Consider the following 18651-nt stretch of genomic DNA (forward strand, 5'->3'; position numbering starts at 1 on the left):
AAATTCGTTACGCGCATCGTGATCTATTCAATCCGCATAGTCTATGACCGAGGGATAAATAAATATAAGCACTGAGCTCTGAATAACAGTCGACTAGCGGATCTGTGTACGAATTCTTTTCCCCGGTTATACGAACAAGCGTGATTAAACAGCAGTTATCTCATCTCCCGCGTGTTGAAGTGCAAGTTATCAATACTGTATATCGTGAATGTTGAAATAGGAAATTTATATACATCGATGAAAATATTTTACGTTGAATCAGCAACGGTTTGTGTCAATTTCTTAATTTCTTGTATCCTTATAGGGAAATGTCAACCGTCCCATGTTGCGTAAAGTGTCAAGTGACGCTTGTCCACTTGCGAAGACATAAAAAATCGATAACAAAGCATGCTTGTTTCTTCTTACTGTTCGGTTTTCCGACACTGTCACGATACATTTATTACACTTATTGCCTAACCGGCGTGCGAGAACGCTAATTACTTCAATTGAAGTCATCGGCGTGTCAACACGGACAATTTATTCTCTCCGTTATTATTTAACGTCACGAAGCTTTACGTCAAACCCAGTATACAATATAATTAAGCGGCTCCACGCTGTTTATTAAACCCGGCTTTCCTCTCTTGTAGGAAGAAATATTTCAAAAAATATACGAGACATGCATCGGTTTAAGGAGAAGCTAAGCGATATGCTAGAACACGAAGGAAAGGAAGATTCTCGCAACCCTTCAAACACTAACGCGATCGACATTCGAGCCTGTTATAAGCCTAGCGAACGAGTGAGAATATTTTCCCTACAGTACAAAAATTTTTCCTTTGCATTTCAGTTATTGCTATTACAATTTACTGCAGTCATTCAAATTACGTGATTATAGATAATTTTACAGCCTTCCGATCGATCATTTTCCGTTACATCTCTGCTTTGCTCCCGCGTTTTTCGCTTAAGCATGTGTATCACATTAGATTACATTTAATTCTAATCTCTCCCAAGTAATTTTCCAATTCAGAAGTATAAACAGTTTTTTCACACCTGATTTCCTATCCGCTCCGTTTGCAGTGTTTAAATTGGTCATCAACTGTTTACACTGGTATGTACATATTTTGAAAGAAAAGCATGTGATCCGTAGGCAAATTTATATCAAGATTTATTGGTCAGTCGCAACGTCAATATTTTCCTTAAACTCTGTTTTGTAAGAAAACAAAAGCGAACAAAGTTTCATTCATAGCCTATGTCGACTTAAGTTTCACGAGGAACGCGGATAAACACCGACGGCTTTGGTACAATTTTACACGGTCGGTTGAACGAAAAAATCGATGTTTTAATCCAACCCAACGACGACTAAGAAATTTAGTAGCGTCGAGTCAAAAATGTAACGAATTTTTTTAATAAAAAAACTTTCTCCCTAGCTCGTAAGACTTTTACCACGGCGAGCAGCGAGTTGCAGAGTTCGATGACCTCTTATCTCTTCGTCACGTTTCGCCGGATACAATCGCGAATCATTTCCGTGTACGGGAAGACTCGATGATCGGTTATACCGCAGACTGTGGTTTCACGTCTCGAACCAAACGCGACTTGCAATAATTTTTTAACCACATTATTTCCCCAGAGAAAGAATCTGCGAATATGCGCAATCAATCGCTCTAGATCCTGTGTAACTTAGACAAATAGGCCTAATTCTAGAAGCGATTATCGGAAGGAATAAAGATAACGTATTTCGGAGACGCGCCGCGTTGTCTGTTACAACGGAATATTCAATTAGCAGTGTTTTGTATTCGTCTTTGCAGCCTTGTTTCCATGCCTTATCGTATTCTACTATCATCGTAGGTGTAACATCGCCGTTGTTTCGTTCAATACAAAAGGTCATACTTCTCCGCATGAGCCGAGGTATTGTAAGGTGAATATAACGAATGTTCGAATTACGGCGACTTGCGCGCAAGTTTCCCATTCAGTGAATGACGTAACGTGTTTATGTACTGTATACATAATACATAACTTTACATTAGACTTTAATCCATACCATGCCTACGCAGTTTTATCGACTCTTCGCAAAATTATGCTTAGCTGCTGTTCTCTCGTTCACTGTCTTCACTGTATTCTTCGTTCTGTTCTCATACTGTATGTATATTTTTCTCTAGTACACAAGTATGAGAAAATTGTGTATGAATATGTAATCACCTGTATTGCGTATGGTAAAAAAATCCGGTGTATCTTGTACGAATATTGTATATTTGCCATTTGTGTGAGATATTTATTAATCAACCATTTGAAAACGTTACATTCAGCAGTTTGATATTCAAATTCACGTCCTTCATCTAGCAGTGAAAACAATATCAGGCAAAATCTATCAATCGCAAAATTTTGCAGAGAAATCAAGTTTTATTTTTACTCTGATATTTTTTACAATTTGAGAAACAATTTTTCCGAAAAATATACGGGAAAAAGGGAAATTCCTTATATCGCTGCAAACAAGTGTTTGGGGGGCATCCGAATTACCAAGAAAAATATGAAATTTATTAAATATTAATATTATGTAATAACTAATAGTTTTATATAAGGATGATAGATAATGTATCTATGTTATAGATATATTTCCTACTCGAGTTATGCATATTTTCAGATGTTAACGAGTGTACTTGTGAAACCAAATTGTCTTGAGCTGATGTGCACGGTCCTTCCTCAACTTGAATTTTTTTGAAACTCTAATCATGCGGCTAGCTTGTTATTTCTAATTTTGGCTTATTTTTTACCATTTTTACAACCGTAATTTGCAGACGTTAAAAAGAAGGTTCCATCATCTGTTTGCAAATTGAACTTGAAGCCATTCTGTATATTCATAGCTATGCATCATAACTACGAAAATTGTGGCATAAATTCTTGCTAAGTGCGTATACGTATTGAACGTACGATAAGACAGTCCTGTTTTTCGTCGATTATCTATTTCTAATTTGTATAACTCGAATGCTCGTTAATTGCGATTGAGATCATTGTAATTTCGTAGGTGAAAAAAAGCTGCCATACTCAATTTTTTCGATAAATATTTTCACTCCAATTACAATATATTTAGTCTTACAATTTTGTAGAAAATATGTTTTCCAATAACAAGGCAGCGTAACAGTTGCAGATATTTTGCCACAATCCCGTTCTATTCATCTTCGCTACGATAAATTTTCGAATCGTTAAACTTTACGCAGGATAGAATCACCGAAGAAGAAGCCTCGGTACTCGGCGCTTCTCTATTTGCGGTTGACTTTAACTTTTGGGGTTTTGGGGTCCCGAGATTTGGCACGGACTCAGATCTCGGGCATGATCTGCTACACTCCTTACACTTTGATTTTAAACGCGAGTACGATGCATGACCGATGAAGTCTGCACCGCACCTCCGCATCTTGAAGACCTCTTCGATCGCTTCGTTCTCCTTAAAACAATCGATATTATTCTGTATTCGCATATCCGATAAATCGGGGTATTCATTTGAAAATACACTACTCGTGATTAGATTTCTTTACGAACGTCGTGAGATTGAAAGACCTGGTAACAGCAAGGAAAAAAATAAATAAATAAACTTACGAGTTTGCAGCTCTGAAATTGGGGATATTATATTTCATTACTTGTAACAAAGTTTTGGAATGACACAGTTATTTTTTTCCGTACGCGTTACGAAGTTTCACCGATGTTGTACGTATGCGTGACTGTGGCGATCTTTAATTTCGTCCGACAGTGCCTTTCCCTAATTCTAATCCAGACGAGGTCCTGTACTCCATTATACTTACCGCTAAATTAATCAGTGATCCGATCGATGTTCCGATGCATACCAATAATTTATTAGATCAACAATGGCGACTCACGCTCAATTTTACCATCGAGGAAGAATCAAAAAAAAAAAATAATAAAAACAATTCCCAATAAAATTGCGTATACGAGCTTCTTTCTTAAGATCGATTTACAGCCTGTCTCTTTAATAAAACATCAATGTACACTTAATTCGATTGTAGAATATATACCGCATTATTTATTCTTATCGTTTTAAACGTCGGTCTATATTTTTACTATCATTGTCTTTGTTAGTTTCTTCCTTCCTTTTTGTATCTATAGTCTCCCGAGGATACGCTTTACACGAAAAAAATCGTGAAAATAATGGATCGTAGAGAAATCGTAATATAAGAGTCAATGATATAAAAATGAAACGCCGTATAAGATTGTTGTAAAATAAACGATGAACCAAATTTCAGGGCAAATGCCACTCGGAACGAAAGAATGAGTAAATTTAACTGTGTTTTCACCTTATGGAAAATGAATCGCTTTTCTCCCCACTATCGCGACTCACCTGGATAGCAGAGTATAGGTGCATAGACGTGTTGTACCTCGTCTAGGTGGTCGACTTCTTTCGTAATGTAATATCAACGTTCGGCTAAATTCAGTGAGGGTCTAGCACTCGTCGCGAGCGAATCTTTTCGATCGTTAAGTGAACGTCCAATTTTTTTCACATCATAACGGCGACAAGCTCGTTAACATAAACAAGAAGTAAATAAATAAACGAATTAGCCGATTCGTTAACAAATAATTAAATATTATTCGATAAACGAACCTTGCGTCTTATCCTGGTTTATAACAATTAACGGTTGATTATACACGAGCTTCTGCTCGTACCGCAGAGTTATAATATAACGAGAAAGAAAGTATTACAACAAATAGCGTGAATGAAACTTCCAGGCAAATTTCTCGCTGAGGATATGGCTAATTAATTCGCTGTTCTAAAAGCGGATCGTCGAATCGAGTGATCGAAGAAACAGCTGCTCGAAACTGTTTCAGGGAAAATATTGATTCGGTTCGTCTCAGATTCTCGTCCATTAAGTAATATATCTTCCCATATATCCCCATGTAGAATTGTTGCAACACCATTAAGGTATACCTCATATCAGTTTGTTTGATTGGGATTTTGGGAAGTGACAGTCGACTTTAACCAAACTACTGCAGATTTTTACAGTCTTATCTGCAGTGCCTTGCTATCATTATGATAAGAGGCAATTTAAAGAATTTCTCTGCTTATCTAATTTCCTTTATTTATGTACCTTGTATAGCGTGTAAGTGTTACGTGCAAACCGTTGTTTTTTTAACTTTAAGGTGGATGTACCTTAAATTGATGATTTTAATCACTTATTTTTTTCATCTTACTTTGGTATATGTGACTACAATTATCGTCTGCCGAACTGAGCAGAGAATACTATTTATGGCAATGATGAATATTTCGAAGAATTCTGAAATTGGCCATTCGACCTCTTGCCTGCATCGATCAATGGTTACACAAATTTTTATAGAATTTTTCCGCGTTGCACAGATTTAAATTTGCGGAACGATTTAGCCGATCGAGATGAGAAATCAAGCTCCATTGGATGAATTGCATTTGCGGCGCGAAACGTTTGATATCTTCATTACTTTCAATTCGAAAATTGGCTCATCGTCAGTTTCAAACTTATTGTTAGCTAAATTAATGACTTCCTCGATGCGGTCCTGCCTAATTTAATTGTTTCGCTTTTACATTTATTCTGCCTATTGTTCCTTGTAACAATCGAAAGTTAATATAAAAATCGTAAAGTTATCAAGTGATAGTCACTACCAGACAAACGATAATTGTGGTCGTTGTTTCTGTAGAATTTTTCTTCCGATGTATACATATACATATTAAGTATATAGTTGTATGTATTATTGAAAGTATAATATAATGGTAAACATGTGATTTTTATTGGTATCTTTATATGATTTTATGTGTTTGTAGTTCTTCAGTAGTTTGTTTTTATTTTTCTGTTTCATGCAGTAAAAAATCGGGCAAAAAAAAAAAACCGTATTCGAGAGAATTAAAAAGCGCATTGATTTGATGTTGCATGGAATCGTCGTTCGTCGCCTATCTTCTACTCCCGCATCCTGTTCTTCTGTGTACAAATGAATAAATTATCACGAATGTTCGCTATTGCCACACTCGACTAAAGTGTTGCAGACAATTTGCCAAACATGACCAAAGACAAACAGGTGAGAAATAGTTGCAGTGCAATCGATATTATAGCATTTATTTTTTTATAGTATTACACTAATTTTTTATACACGTAAGATATAGTCATTCTTCTAATTGTCAATTGATCCTTATCGATTACTAGTTGTTCGATATCCTGGACAATATTGCGAGAGAGGAGATGATGAACAAAGAGACAATTTTAAATAATCCTGAACGGCATTATTGTTTGATTATTCTTCTTTCTATTTTTTTTTTTTTTTTTACCAAGATGTACAAATAATCATATCCTTGAGAACATCGCTAAATTTGTGATATTTCTGTTACAATGGGTTTAACCTGCATATTCATCACAGATTCAGAACAAGACGCAATTTATTCAAAGAGCGAATAAAAAATGTATACTTCAGTTTCCTGAAAGTTTTTATAATCTCATATTCATTATTTCAAACACGTAGCGTGTCAAAGTGAATTTTATTGTTGGACGATGACGTAATGTAACGATCTCTTGCCGTGTTATGTGGGTGTATGCATACCTATACCTATACATAAGAGTGTATAATAAATGAATAAAGAAATCGATTATTTGGCCGAAAAATTACGTAAATTACGAGTACCGCAATATTTGAATATTGATGAATGACAGTATCTAATTGGCAGCCGATCGTTTCAGGAGAGAAAATTAATTGGGTAATAAAGAGTCTTGTTGATGTTTTATGGCTATAGATGATAGAAAATGATTGCGCGGTTGAATATATCCCGTGTAGAAAGTACAGTTACTTTTTTTTTCGTTATAAGCTCAAGTCGCTGCATAATTGGTTGCGATATGTTATTTATCTATTTATTTTCATCATTTCAAATTCACATAATTTTTCTGCACTCTGAGCACGCGTGTAGAAATTTATTTATTTATTTATATATTACATACATATTTATGTACGTTCCGAAATTTCAATTCAACTTCACAGTATTCACACTGACGATCAGAGTGACCGAATTATTGCTTACGTGTTTGATTGGCCTATTAATTTGAGGCAAAGTTCAACGCATTACGATGAGCAACAATGTTGTTTAAACTATCAAACACGTATCCATGATCACGTTATTGTCTAGCTTGTTTTGAATATGTTATGTATCTAATTCTATCCGATTTACAGGCCTGGTTTCGAGGAGTTCGGAGTAGTAAATTTCGGCACGTTTACGGAGTGCCGGCCAAGAGGGAAAAATGTTACGACAATGTCAAGATAACTAAAAATGCCCACGACTCGCAGTTTTGCGCAGTGAATCCGAAGTTTCTCGCTATCGTTACAGAAGTTGCCGGCGGCGGGGCTTTTCTTGTTTTGCCTCTCGACAACGTAAGATCAATAAATTTTGATATTCGATCTGAAGATTGAAATCACCTAGACTAAGTTTTTGGGAAAGGCGAGAATATTTTCTGATCTCACCTCTAAATGTACAAATTTCCAAAACTCTTTATTATACTCTTCAAATATTTTTTTCACGAAAATAATACTTTAAGGATTATTTGGAAAAAAAAGTTAAAACAAGGCCGATGTACTCCAATTTTTGAAAGTTGTATGAAATTAGACTGTCTAGAACTTTTTAAACAGTACAACATCTCTTCCTGAAGCATGCACCTATTATTTTACTCGCTTCACGAAATATGTGAAAGAATTCTACTTTCACTGAAGCCTTTTACACAATATTTCATGCTAATTAACACTTGCGTGGTATAAATTGACAACCAACCTTTTTTTTTTTTTAACAACCATATCACTAAACATAGCTTCATTATTTATTTTCGTTATACTTTCATTTCGTTTTGTTTTCCATTGTTTATTCTCCTCAATATCATCATTGTACTTGAATCTCAACTACAACACTTTACCAGACAGAAGCTTTGACTGCATCTGTACACAGAATCATACCTTTCGACACATTTTATCTCGGAGCAACACTATACCATTCGTCATCCATTTTTTTTTCTCTAATCGTCATGCCAAGGAGAATTTTTACCTGTGGAACCGTGTTCAACGTGAATAAATCTGCAAAAATGGATAGCTGGTATTGTTCTCTAAACAACAGAAACAGTCAAAATGATGTCGATTAGTCTGTACTAGTAAAAGACAATCCTCTGTAAATCATATTTCAAATATAATGCAAATCAAATACTCTACAGACTGGTCGACTAGATTTTAATGCAAGCAGAGTTACCGGGCACACTGGTCCAGTACTAGACATCAAATGGAATCCGTTCAACGACAACGTGATCGCGTCGTGCTCCGACGATTGCACGGTGAGTACTTTAGCTTAAAATTGACGCAGCTTCTCTTCCAAGAATCTTCCTCCTTGATCAACCTGTGTTCCTGACCAATTCGTTCAAAATGCTTCCCAGATCAAGTTGTGGCACATACCGGATGGAGGCCTCGGCAGAAATCTGACAGACTGGCTCGTCGAGCTGCAAGGTCACAAGCGTCGCGTGGCGTACATCGAGTGGCACCCAGTGGCTGAAAATGTATTATTCAGCGCTGGATTTGACCATCTCATAATAGTATGGGACATCAATAGTGGCGAAGCTGTTAATATAATAGACAGACATCCTGACGTGATTTACAGCATGTCATTGAACAGGGATGGCAGTCTATTGGCAACGACTTGTAAAGATAAAAAATTGAGAGTCTTCGAACCGAGGTCTGGGATAGTAGTTTCGGTATGTAAAATATATCTACTTAGAATCGATCTAACGACGGCTTTCAGAATGCAGATTATCTACTTGTACATTTATTTCAGGAAGGTGTATGCCATGCTGGAACAAAAGCAAGCAAAGTCGTGTTCCTCGGTAATTCCGGACGCCTCCTGACCACTGGATTCAGCAGACACTCCGACAGGCAATATGCTATTTGGAGTCAACACGATTTGTCGAGTCCTCTGGCTTGCGAGTCAATCGATTCTTCGAGCGGCGTAGTATTTCCCTTTTATGACCATGATACAAACATGGTGTATCTAGCTGGAAAGGTGATTACCATGTTTGGCGTGTCAGGTCTTGACAAGAGCGCAATAAATTTCACAACCATTATTTTTTCACGGCATCGACTTACGTTTAACAATAATCGAGTTATTCTGCAACGTATATTTTATATGAACATTACAATGGTGTGAATCTCGCAGGGTGATGGAAACATCAGATATTATGAGGTTGCAAACGAGGCACCTTGGCTACATTTTCTGAGCCAGTTTATATCTGGCAATCCTCAAAGGGGGTTGGGGCTGATGCCAAAGAGAGGCGTGACCACCTCTCTGTGTGAGGTTTTCAGATTTTATAAACTACACGCCACTCGAGGGATGTGCGAACCTATATCTATGATAGTTCCCCGGAAGGTAAGATTAGCATTTTTTTCATTATATCATTGCTTTAAATTTATGCTGAATGTAACAATCAACTATTATTACATTCTCACTATCTTAATCTTCAGAGCGATCAGTTCCAAGAAGACTTATACCCGGACACTATTAGTACTACGCCTGCTTTGTCGGCTAAAGATTGGATTAGCGGAATGAACAGTGCTCCAAATCTGATTTCTTTAAAAACAGGTAAAGCATTCGCTCTTGTACAGTGCGATCAGATGTTACGACACAATATTTGTGTAGTAAGGTGGGCTCTGATCTATTTCAAGTCTATGCACCCCTTGTGAGTCATCTTACAAGTATCTTCGTACTTTTACCAAATAAAATCAAAAAAATAGTTGCGTATTAACAGTTGACATAATTATCGTTAAACTGTGTCACCTATTTGTTGATTTAATTTTTAATAGGCGGTAGCATCACAACCCATAAACCTCGGGCATATAAACCGAATCAAGGGCCTGCGGCAACCGACTTGAACACTAAAAAAAAGTTTGCCTTTCTGTCTACTGAGACAGTCCCAGATTACAGACCTGTCGAGTTGCACGATATGTCGGAAAAGAGTCAAAAGACTTCTTGCAATCAAAGTACAAAAATTCATCAGCTGCAGCAAAAATTCGGCAATGTTACAGTGCAGGTGAGTGAAAACGTATTCTTAATCGGTTGTTACATATTCAGTTGTATGTTACTGTCATTAGTTTTGTTTTTGTTGTAATTGATTTGCTAAATACTTAAGTTGGGACAAACTTTAACCAGAATAATAATATGAGTATTACAATATTATAATGTGACGGTAGAGAACGCAGTGTTGTGAAAAAATTTGTTTAATTTATCTCGAGTGGTTAGAATGTTCTGACGTTGATGTGCGTAATATAATGTTACCTAACACAGTAAATTTACTATTCGAAATGTAACACAAGTATACATTATTTTGATGATCGAAACGCTTTTTGCTATTCTGAAAACATTTTAGTCGATCATTTTCTGAGCTTTGGAATAGTAACAAAGTAATACATCAGATGATTCATTTTCTTTTTCTTTTTGTTTTTCACAATGCAAGCCGAGTTTAAGTTTTCTTTAAAAAGTATTTCGAAAGCTGAATGTAAAATCCTTATTTTTCGCCGAGAGTATGGTAGTAGAATAAGAAAATACTGTCAACGGTATACCTAACACACTAACACTTTGCATGGTCAACACCAAGCCAACGAGATGTAGTACTGAATTCCATGAGCTCGTGAACAAGTTTGGAAGTGTAACTAATTATTACCGAAAGGTACGTTCACGTGTCTTTATTTTTTGGTCCGATGTTTTATTTACTATTTGTTTTGACTACTTCATTCATTCATTCTCTGGTGAGGGTACTTTTGTATGTTACTACCAATTGCAACGTTTGGCCAGTATGACGTCTCCATCTTCGGTGGAAATTAAATAATAATATTTCACTTGTGGCTTTTTAACTAACATATAGTATATTAGTGTAATGCTTTTCAACCGCGTATACTTTGATCACTCAATAAATTTTATCGCTGCAATGTATACTGTTTGTACATTGTTGTACATAGATGTTACACTATTTGTGATTAGGGGAAAAAATATAATTCAAAAGAGAGAATTCAAATGGCACTCGAGCTTCTAACAACAAGTCAGATTGGGATACACACTGATAATGGAATTTGTGTAATTATAGAACAATATTATGGCTTCTTCATTGAACGACAACAAAACAATCGGCATCATGGAACCTCCAATCAATGAATCCGAGTTGAGAGCTGCGTTTGCTCGACAAACCGATGAACTGAGATTAGTAAGACGACAGTTGGCCAACAGTCAGCTGAGGATCAAGGAGCTCGAAGAGCAAGTAATCAAATTACAAAATCATTGAACAGGATTATCATTAACAGTGGTTGAGTAGCAAAGTACTTCTGTTCCTAATTAATGCTTGTCGCTAAAAGGTGTCGTGTACGTGGCCATTTCGAGTGAAAAATCACCATAAGTTTGTGTTACGTAAAACTTGTGATTCTCCTTTAATTCCATACAATAAATTGCAATTTTTTTGTTTTTTTTCTTCAAATTCACTTTTAAACGTTGGCGTTGTCGTATGATACTTGGAATACTGAACATACTCTTAGTTTTTGAAAACGTGTGCTATTTAATCGCACAGTCTCTATAAAAATTGCCTTTTCATAGATGAATTCAATCATTTCCCAGCTGTTCGAACTTTGAATAAACGAATGTGTGAAAATGATCTTGAATTTGAATCATTTTGAATCATATCTAAATACATATGCCTATGTAAGCTATTCAGTATTACAGTTGGATGGATATTTGTCGTGAAATTTGACTTATGAACTTGTATTGACCATTTTAATATTATACGTTGAACAAGCAATCAACATGAAACTGTTAATGAAAACATGCCTATTAAATAGAGCAAACTAGTGATGAATTTGTAATTATATATCATAATTACTATAATACATACAGTACATAGATATACCTTTGAAAATGAAATATTTTAATCAATTGGTACAAACTTTTGAAAATAGGATCCATCAATGATGTGAAAAATTTTCCTAGCACTATTAGTCAAATAGTCTACAGCTTTTGCTATTTATGCAATATCCGTATAATCTATTTATATCGTGCCTTTGCCAAAACTGGGTTCAAACTTTGCCTTCAATGATTTTCTTCGAATTTTTCTCACAGCTTTTTCTGAACTTAATAGAAATGTGTGTCAGAATATCATGAATGCAAGAAAAGGTTTTCTCCAAGTTCAATTCGCATAGCCGAAAATATAAAATTCTCATAATAACGTTTTAATTTGATTACAATAATAAATACATTTTGCAAAAGTACAGTAGATTCTTGCGAACAAAATTATATAATCATAAGTGCCTATTATAATCATCAGAGTATAAGTTTAAAAATTCAGATACACGATTGACAGAACTGACAAATTTTTAATTTTTTTCTCAATACAAACGAAACGTTTATTATTAACATTAGTAATATTTTTTTTTAATATTTTTTTTTAAGCAGAATATAATGCTATCTGCACCTCTACTTTATTTGATGTTAGATGTGCGTTGTATTACTAAATGATTAGCTATAGCCTTAAGATTAATTTTGGTCATTCAATGATCGTGTTTAATTTGTACCGCGAATGTATTACTTAGAACACAAAATTGTAACCTATCTCGGCGTATGTCTTGTATGCTTGACAAAATCAGCGTTTGGCAAAGCTGAGTGCAAGATGTAAAATTTGGGAGTTTTGTAAGGTAACAAAATAAGAAGAAGAAAAAAGAAACGGGAAACGATTGAGTGGAGAAACAGTTTGACGAAATTATAACTAGGACGCAGCTATTTTCTCAGACATGGAAAGTTTCCGGAAGAAAAAAAATAATATGTTTGATAAAACAATACTTTGCGAAGTATGATTTACTGTTTTTGCTTAACAAGATTGCCTTACATATGCCAAAGATAGTATGCATAAATATTTTGCGTAGAAAACTAGGAAAAAACATGCACAAAAATTAGATATTATATCGTACAATATTATGTACTATGTACTTATTACGTACGGGAAATGAATTTTGGCAATTGTGTATGTAGCTATACTATAATGTATATTATATAAATGTTCACTATTTGTACTTATTATAAGCAATGTAAGCAGAGAATTTTTTCTAATTTAGCCTGTAATTCAATAAAGAAAACAGAAAATACATCTCAGAATTTTTACGCAGTTCCATACGTATTTTCAATACAACTTATATAACATTTCTCGGTCGAATTCGTGCGTATCGGTACGCATATGATATTTCATTAATAATATCAAATAGGGTATGAATAAAATGATTATAAATAGTGGACGGATTATAAATCAGTTATTTCCGTTTTTAAAAAACGTTGTGACTTGCGAAATCTAGAGACTCACACATCTAATCTAACTATATTCTAAATCCTATATAATACATCGTCTTAGACAAGAGATTATTATTATATACTTACTAAATAAAATTCGAATATAAAATATATTAACATAACGTTTGTCATTAGAAAAGAGTACAGCTTGCGTTCATATAAGCAGTAACAATTTTTTTCCTTCTTTGTATGTATGCATAGAAATGAATGAATCAAAATAGCAATACATTATCGTTATCGATAAAATTATTAAATTATATTGCCCATCGCAGAAGCGTGTATAAAAAAATATCAAGTATAATTTAAAATCTACTAGCGATTCAAATTCCAGTACATTGGTGTATTATACATCTAATATACATCTCATGAAGTTATATTAACGGTTATTAAGGTATATACTATCATTATCAACTTATAAGTTTGAAGTGTATAAAATATCTTTTTATCCTGAGATTCAGCTCGTCATATAATGCGTTTAACTATCAATCGTCGAATTCTACGTGTATTTTAATTTTAATTTTTTATGCCTCGAAATTGTCGAAAAATTTATCTGCACGATTGGTAAATTCATATTTTTCTTTATAAAATATTTTACTCTGTATTTTTTCTCGATTTTGTTCTTCCGGACTTTTGTAGACATATACTTACAACGGAATTATTACCTCCTGTATAACATCACGTAGCCGATAATGAAACTAGGAATTAAGAGAGAAATTATACTCGGTAATGCGGCGAGGGATGCCGGATTACATCCGTCACCGCTACAAGTGTAAACGCAAGTACGATATTCGAGCGTGTCGCCACGCTGTTGTACGTAATTGCAGTAGTTGCCCAGATCCAGTGACGAACAATATCTCTTCGTCCCAATTCCACCTGTTGAACGATCGTTATGCCATTAGTTTCATCACTTAACATTTCGAATTTCAGACAATAACAATATTTCACACATATTTTTACATTCCTGTTTTGCGTACAAATATTTTTTCGATACATGCCGAAATGACAAGCTCACATGCGTCAATTACTTTGTAAAACAATCATTTTTATAACATGAACGAAATGCACTGAATAACGAGAAAAATGATTTCGTGACATATTTCGTCACGGTGGTAAAGCAGAAAAAAAAACACAGGCAAGGAAAAGTTTGGACGGGGAATTTCAAAGAAACGGAATCATCTCTCGTTATAAGGCCGCTTCTTATAGACCAACTTGAATTTAATCGTGTTCTCTGATTTATTTTGCCAGAGTCCCGCGTTCGACCTGATAACTCGAGACGAAATGAAAGAAACAAAGAGGAAAGAGACTGTTTTCGAAGGACCTCCGTATCGTCCGACGGTCTTGACGCAGTAGCGGGCCTCGAAAACGTGACTGCAATTTTTCAACTGCAAAGCTTCTTTCACCAAGTCACCCTCCATGCATTCCCATTCCGAAGCTGATGCGCACTGATAGCAGTCTAGACCCAAGGCTTGATCGTTATCAAAAATTCAATTTCCGTTAGTGAAGAGGTATAGGTAGGTGCTTATGATCGATGGTACAGAGGCGAATTATAAACATAAACAGATACTCGATAATTTGCCGTCAGTCGCCTCTACGTCTCCGATGGGGGAAGCCAGTTGTAAGCTGATCGGGTGTAATTCCATTATAATACACAAGTGTATAAATTACAAGTGCTACGATCATGTTAGTTTCTGATGTTAACGACGACCGTACACAGTGTTGGGTAGTAAGAGTATACGTTGTTAGTAACATTTTTCTAATCGTAGACATTCCTAACAATACATGATATCGAAGGTAGTAACGTTAACGTTACGAAACGTCATGGAATAAATCGTTGGACAATTTTAGAACGACTTTCAAGGAGTTGGCTTTTCGAAATACGAACATGTTTTCATTGTTATGATTTACTAGCTGAATTTCAGATAATCCTGCGGCTGTGAAGTAACAATTTCCCTAAACATGTATCGTTAAAGTAACGTTAATAACTTCAACCTCATAACATTAATACAGTTTTAAAAGCCTTGAAGATTTTACTTCTGGGCCATCGCCGTTTCCTCGTGGTTCATCAGTGGTATGTGTAATCGTATATCGTTGGCAGTATGGAAGAACGTAACATCTTAACCGAGGTTAAAGTTTTCATTGATTTGGCACTGGAATTTTGGGTGCGTGAATTATACGAAGCATTTATTTCCAATAGATTCAATAATTGTTTCAATCATTTTCTCATCTATTTATCCTTGATAATGAATTCGACTTCGCGTGAAAGCTTCTGACCATTCTGTAAGCCCAGTGTAGGGATCTGTGTGAATATCATTCCAATTCCGTAATGTATATAATTTTTGTCTTCATTTCATAAATTGAAAAACGCAATGTAATTGACACATTAGAATTGAAGAATATTTGTTTGTTCGATTTTATGTGAAAGTTTCTGGTTCCTCATTGTGAAAGTTAAATAAATGAGAAAACGATTCAAACAATTATTTGATGTCACATTCTTCTGGTACAATCTGAGATATCACGATCTTCCATAGTGCCGTCGAAATGTACCCGTTAGTTTGTTATTCTATAAATTACTTTACCGTTCTACCATTAACTATTATTAGTATTATAAGCATTATTAATTGGTGTTAGTACGGTTTATTGGATGTCATAAATTAATGTTAACCAGGGGAATTAGTTCTGATTATTTTGGTGCAATGCGAGGATCATTTTCGATTTACCCTCGAATCGTCCAATGTGCTTGATGCAGTATTGAGCACCGTAAACATTATCGCATGGCTCTGGTTGAATGTCGATGTCGCTCGTCAGAAACTCGTTGCACTGAAAGGGATGACCCGAATCCGTACCCAGGCATTGATAGCAATCAATTGCGTTCGCTGAATAACGTCACATAAAATTAAAAATAAATATTATAATCAATGACGAAATAATAATGAACTGAAATTGCGGTTTAGAGTATCCGCGGGCATATCCTTTAATAATCACGTTCAACGAGCTGTGAATGATTTACTAGTCTGATATCCTCGTCTTAATGGGAAAATGTATGAATAACTTAATCGCCAATTCGATTAACATTTAAATTGGGAATTTGGAGGTATTTCACAAACAAATTACATACGGCTGAAAATGTTAATCTTGTCTATGGACATTTTTCAAACCATATAACAGTGATGGCACCAAACCAAAGACCCTTGTCTTTTCGTTCAATACAGACCGCGCTGTCCGGATTAACACAGACTAAATTCGTAGTGTTGTGGGTGCGTTTGATAATTAGCACGCTGTTAATTTCTCTCCCATACTATTGAGACATTCATTAAAAAATAGAAAAGTGTAACGTTCGATTTTCAAATTTCTTGGCTAACCACGAGATTGAAGTTAGTAACGTTATCGTAACGAAACATTGGGGAAAAATATCGCTAGTTTCTCAATTTTACAATGATTTCGAAGGAACAAAGATTTCGAAATGCGAGTATGTTTTGATTTATTAATGTTTACTGAAGTTCAGACAATTCCAAAGTGGCGAAATAACGGTTTATATGTTTATTCTTAGCATAAATCGTTACGATAATGTTACTAACTTCATTACGATGGGTATCCGCGAATTGGATTTCTTGCATGTAGATGTAATAATAAACCAATAATTGCGATCGAGATTGACTCGCGTAGCAGAACGTGGAATACGGATATTAAATTATAATCGCCCATATAGGCTACATGGCCCTGTATAGCTATCTTCGTTAAATCCCAGCCCGGTCCCATCGGTATTCGGCATTCAAAACCAATTAACCCTCTTGCGCTCCAGCTGAAATGTAATTACCGCAAAAACGATCTCTTCCCATCCCCAACTGTGACGAGGGCTTATACCGCATAGTAAATGGTTTGCTCGTTTATATACCAATTATGCACGTACATACATATCGGAAAATATTTTCGAGTATACAAGTCAGGAATTAAATTATGTGGCGATAATTGCTGACCGTGTAGTCAAGTACTCCGTACCTACGCACATTTTTTCGCTACGAATGGAACATGGAAACTCGAAGAAAGTTTTTCGCCATTTACGGTAGTTACTCAAACATGAGACGCAAGGGAAACGGAATCCATTTTTCAATTTTTAATATGTAATTCATTGCCAGAGTATAATGTACGATGATACTGAACTCTGGACGAAGTGAAGCGTACGGTAGAATTCGTCATCTAAACTAAGACGGACGGTGGATTCATTGGTGTAATTCATTGCTCTTTGACGGCTTAACCACTCCGTAATCACATCACGGGAGGAGAAAATAATATTTTACAGCATGAGTACAAGACGCGTTAAAAGTACGCGTCGTGAGTAATTAGATGCCTGTTACGAACAAGCGGAATAGCTTGTCAATTTTTAATATAGAAAACAATCTTCAACGCAATTCCCGGATGGATTAATTCCATGAAGAACCATGCTTGCACGAATATTATTACACGGATATTGATACTTCGCGAAAAAGATCGACTAACTTTTTTGCAAAGTTTCCGATACGACCGATAGTTTTCGGGATTACAAACTGCTCTGCACGTTCCTTCTCAGGCGTTTCAATTTGCAACGATGCTTCATTGAATAGATACACCATGGAATGTTGCACAAGTTTACGCCTTAACTTGCACAATTGACAAGAATTATGTTATAAATAAACATGTTGTACGGTACAAACGCGTATCCAAGTAATAACTTGGTCAGTATAAAAGTTGTAACGAAGCCCCGCCCAGTTGAAATACGTACCCTGCGGTAGTTATATTCATACAAGTTGAGTGATTCAGGCACGCCAGCGTTTGTTACATGTGTAGGTGAAATACGAGTAGTTTAACTCACCTAATTCAAGATACGTCACAAAGAGTGCGACTATTATCAAGCATCTCTCTTTGCGCGAACTTCCCATCTTTCGTCGTTTTTTGTTTTTTTAAATTTTGAATTCCTTCCTCGAGCACAACGTTCTTTCGCGAGGAAACTGTCGGATCGTCTCAACGAAGACACAACGATACTTCACACCGCAGCGACATCCACCTTCACCTGCCGTTTCTTTCAGGTGAAAACGGAGAGTCGAATGCCCCTGTGGCGTGTCGAGTCGAGCGCCGATGTACCGTTGGTGTTTTGACGGTAGGCGCCAATGTTAGAATCAAAGAGGGGGGAGGATTCACGTCGCGACCAATCCGCGGGCTTTGGCGGGAATGCGAGCGGCTCGGATATTTGAATTCCTGCGATAAATTCCCGCGGGAAATTGCTCTCGGTTCAATTAGAATTCGCGTTCGTTCTGATCTCCTGGAGTTTTTCAAATTATCTTCGAAGAAAA

The 18651-nt window shown here is 35.8% G+C and overlaps 2 protein-coding genes across 6 annotated transcripts; one reads left to right on the forward strand and one right to left on the reverse strand.

The window, feature by feature from the left end:
- Positions 1–91: 91 nt before the first annotated feature.
- Positions 92–12786, forward strand: LOC107227646 (coronin-2B). Of its 5 annotated transcripts, none has more exons than XM_046736567.1 (11): positions 92–267; positions 627–775; positions 7159–7356; positions 8181–8297; positions 8397–8711; positions 8792–9016; positions 9170–9379; positions 9475–9592; positions 9814–10040; positions 10605–10676; positions 11091–12786. In XM_046736567.1, the coding sequence occupies exons 2-11, from the start codon at positions 656–658 to the stop codon at positions 11283–11285; spliced, it is 1797 nt and encodes a 598-aa protein (XP_046592523.1). In that variant the 5' UTR covers positions 92–267; positions 627–655; the 3' UTR covers positions 11286–12786. The 5 variants fall into 5 exon arrangements, with proteins under 5 accessions (XP_046592523.1, XP_015524348.1, XP_046592524.1 ...); XM_015668862.2 differs by lacking the exon at positions 627–775 and adding an exon at positions 5810–6021; XM_046736584.1 differs by lacking the exon at positions 92–267 and adding an exon at positions 5810–6021 and having other exon boundaries at positions 637–775.
- Positions 12199–18444, reverse strand: LOC107227659. The gene is made up of 4 exons (XM_046736691.1): positions 18174–18444; positions 16045–16200; positions 14646–14792; positions 12199–14200 (listed from the first exon to the last, which is right to left on the reverse strand). Exons 1-4 carry the CDS (start codon positions 18238–18240, stop codon positions 13986–13988), a joined length of 585 nt encoding a protein of 194 aa, XP_046592647.1. The 5' UTR covers positions 18241–18444; the 3' UTR covers positions 12199–13985.
- Between the last annotated feature and the right edge of the window lie 207 nt (positions 18445–18651).

This window comes from Neodiprion lecontei, chromosome 1 (assembly GCF_021901455.1).
Source record: "Neodiprion lecontei isolate iyNeoLeco1 chromosome 1, iyNeoLeco1.1, whole genome shotgun sequence".
NCBI classification, from domain to species: domain Eukaryota; kingdom Metazoa; phylum Arthropoda; class Insecta; order Hymenoptera; family Diprionidae; genus Neodiprion; species Neodiprion lecontei.

Bases quoted from the DNA above. Each gene is read 5' to 3' on its own strand.
- LOC107227646 (XM_046736567.1), top strand. From the start codon at position 656: ATGCATCGGTTTAAGGAGAAGCTAAGCGATATGCTAGAACACGAAGGA. The intron at 7,357-8,180 runs GTAAGATCAATA...AATACTCTACAG, and splicing joins TTGTTTTGCCTCTCGACAAC to ACTGGTCGACTAGATTTTAA. The intron at 8,298-8,396 runs GTGAGTACTTTA...AATGCTTCCCAG, and splicing joins CGTGCTCCGACGATTGCACG to ATCAAGTTGTGGCACATACC.
- LOC107227659 (XM_046736691.1), bottom strand. From the start codon at position 18,240: ATGGGAAGTTCGCGCAAAGAGAGATGCTTGATAATAGTCGCACTCTTT. The intron at 16,201-18,173 runs GTGAGTTAAACT...GACGTTATTCAG, and splicing joins TGTGACGTATCTTGAATTAG to CGAACGCAATTGATTGCTAT. The intron at 14,201-14,645 runs GTCCTTCGAAAA...ATCGTTCAACAG, and splicing joins GACCGTCGGACGATACGGAG to GTGGAATTGGGACGAAGAGA.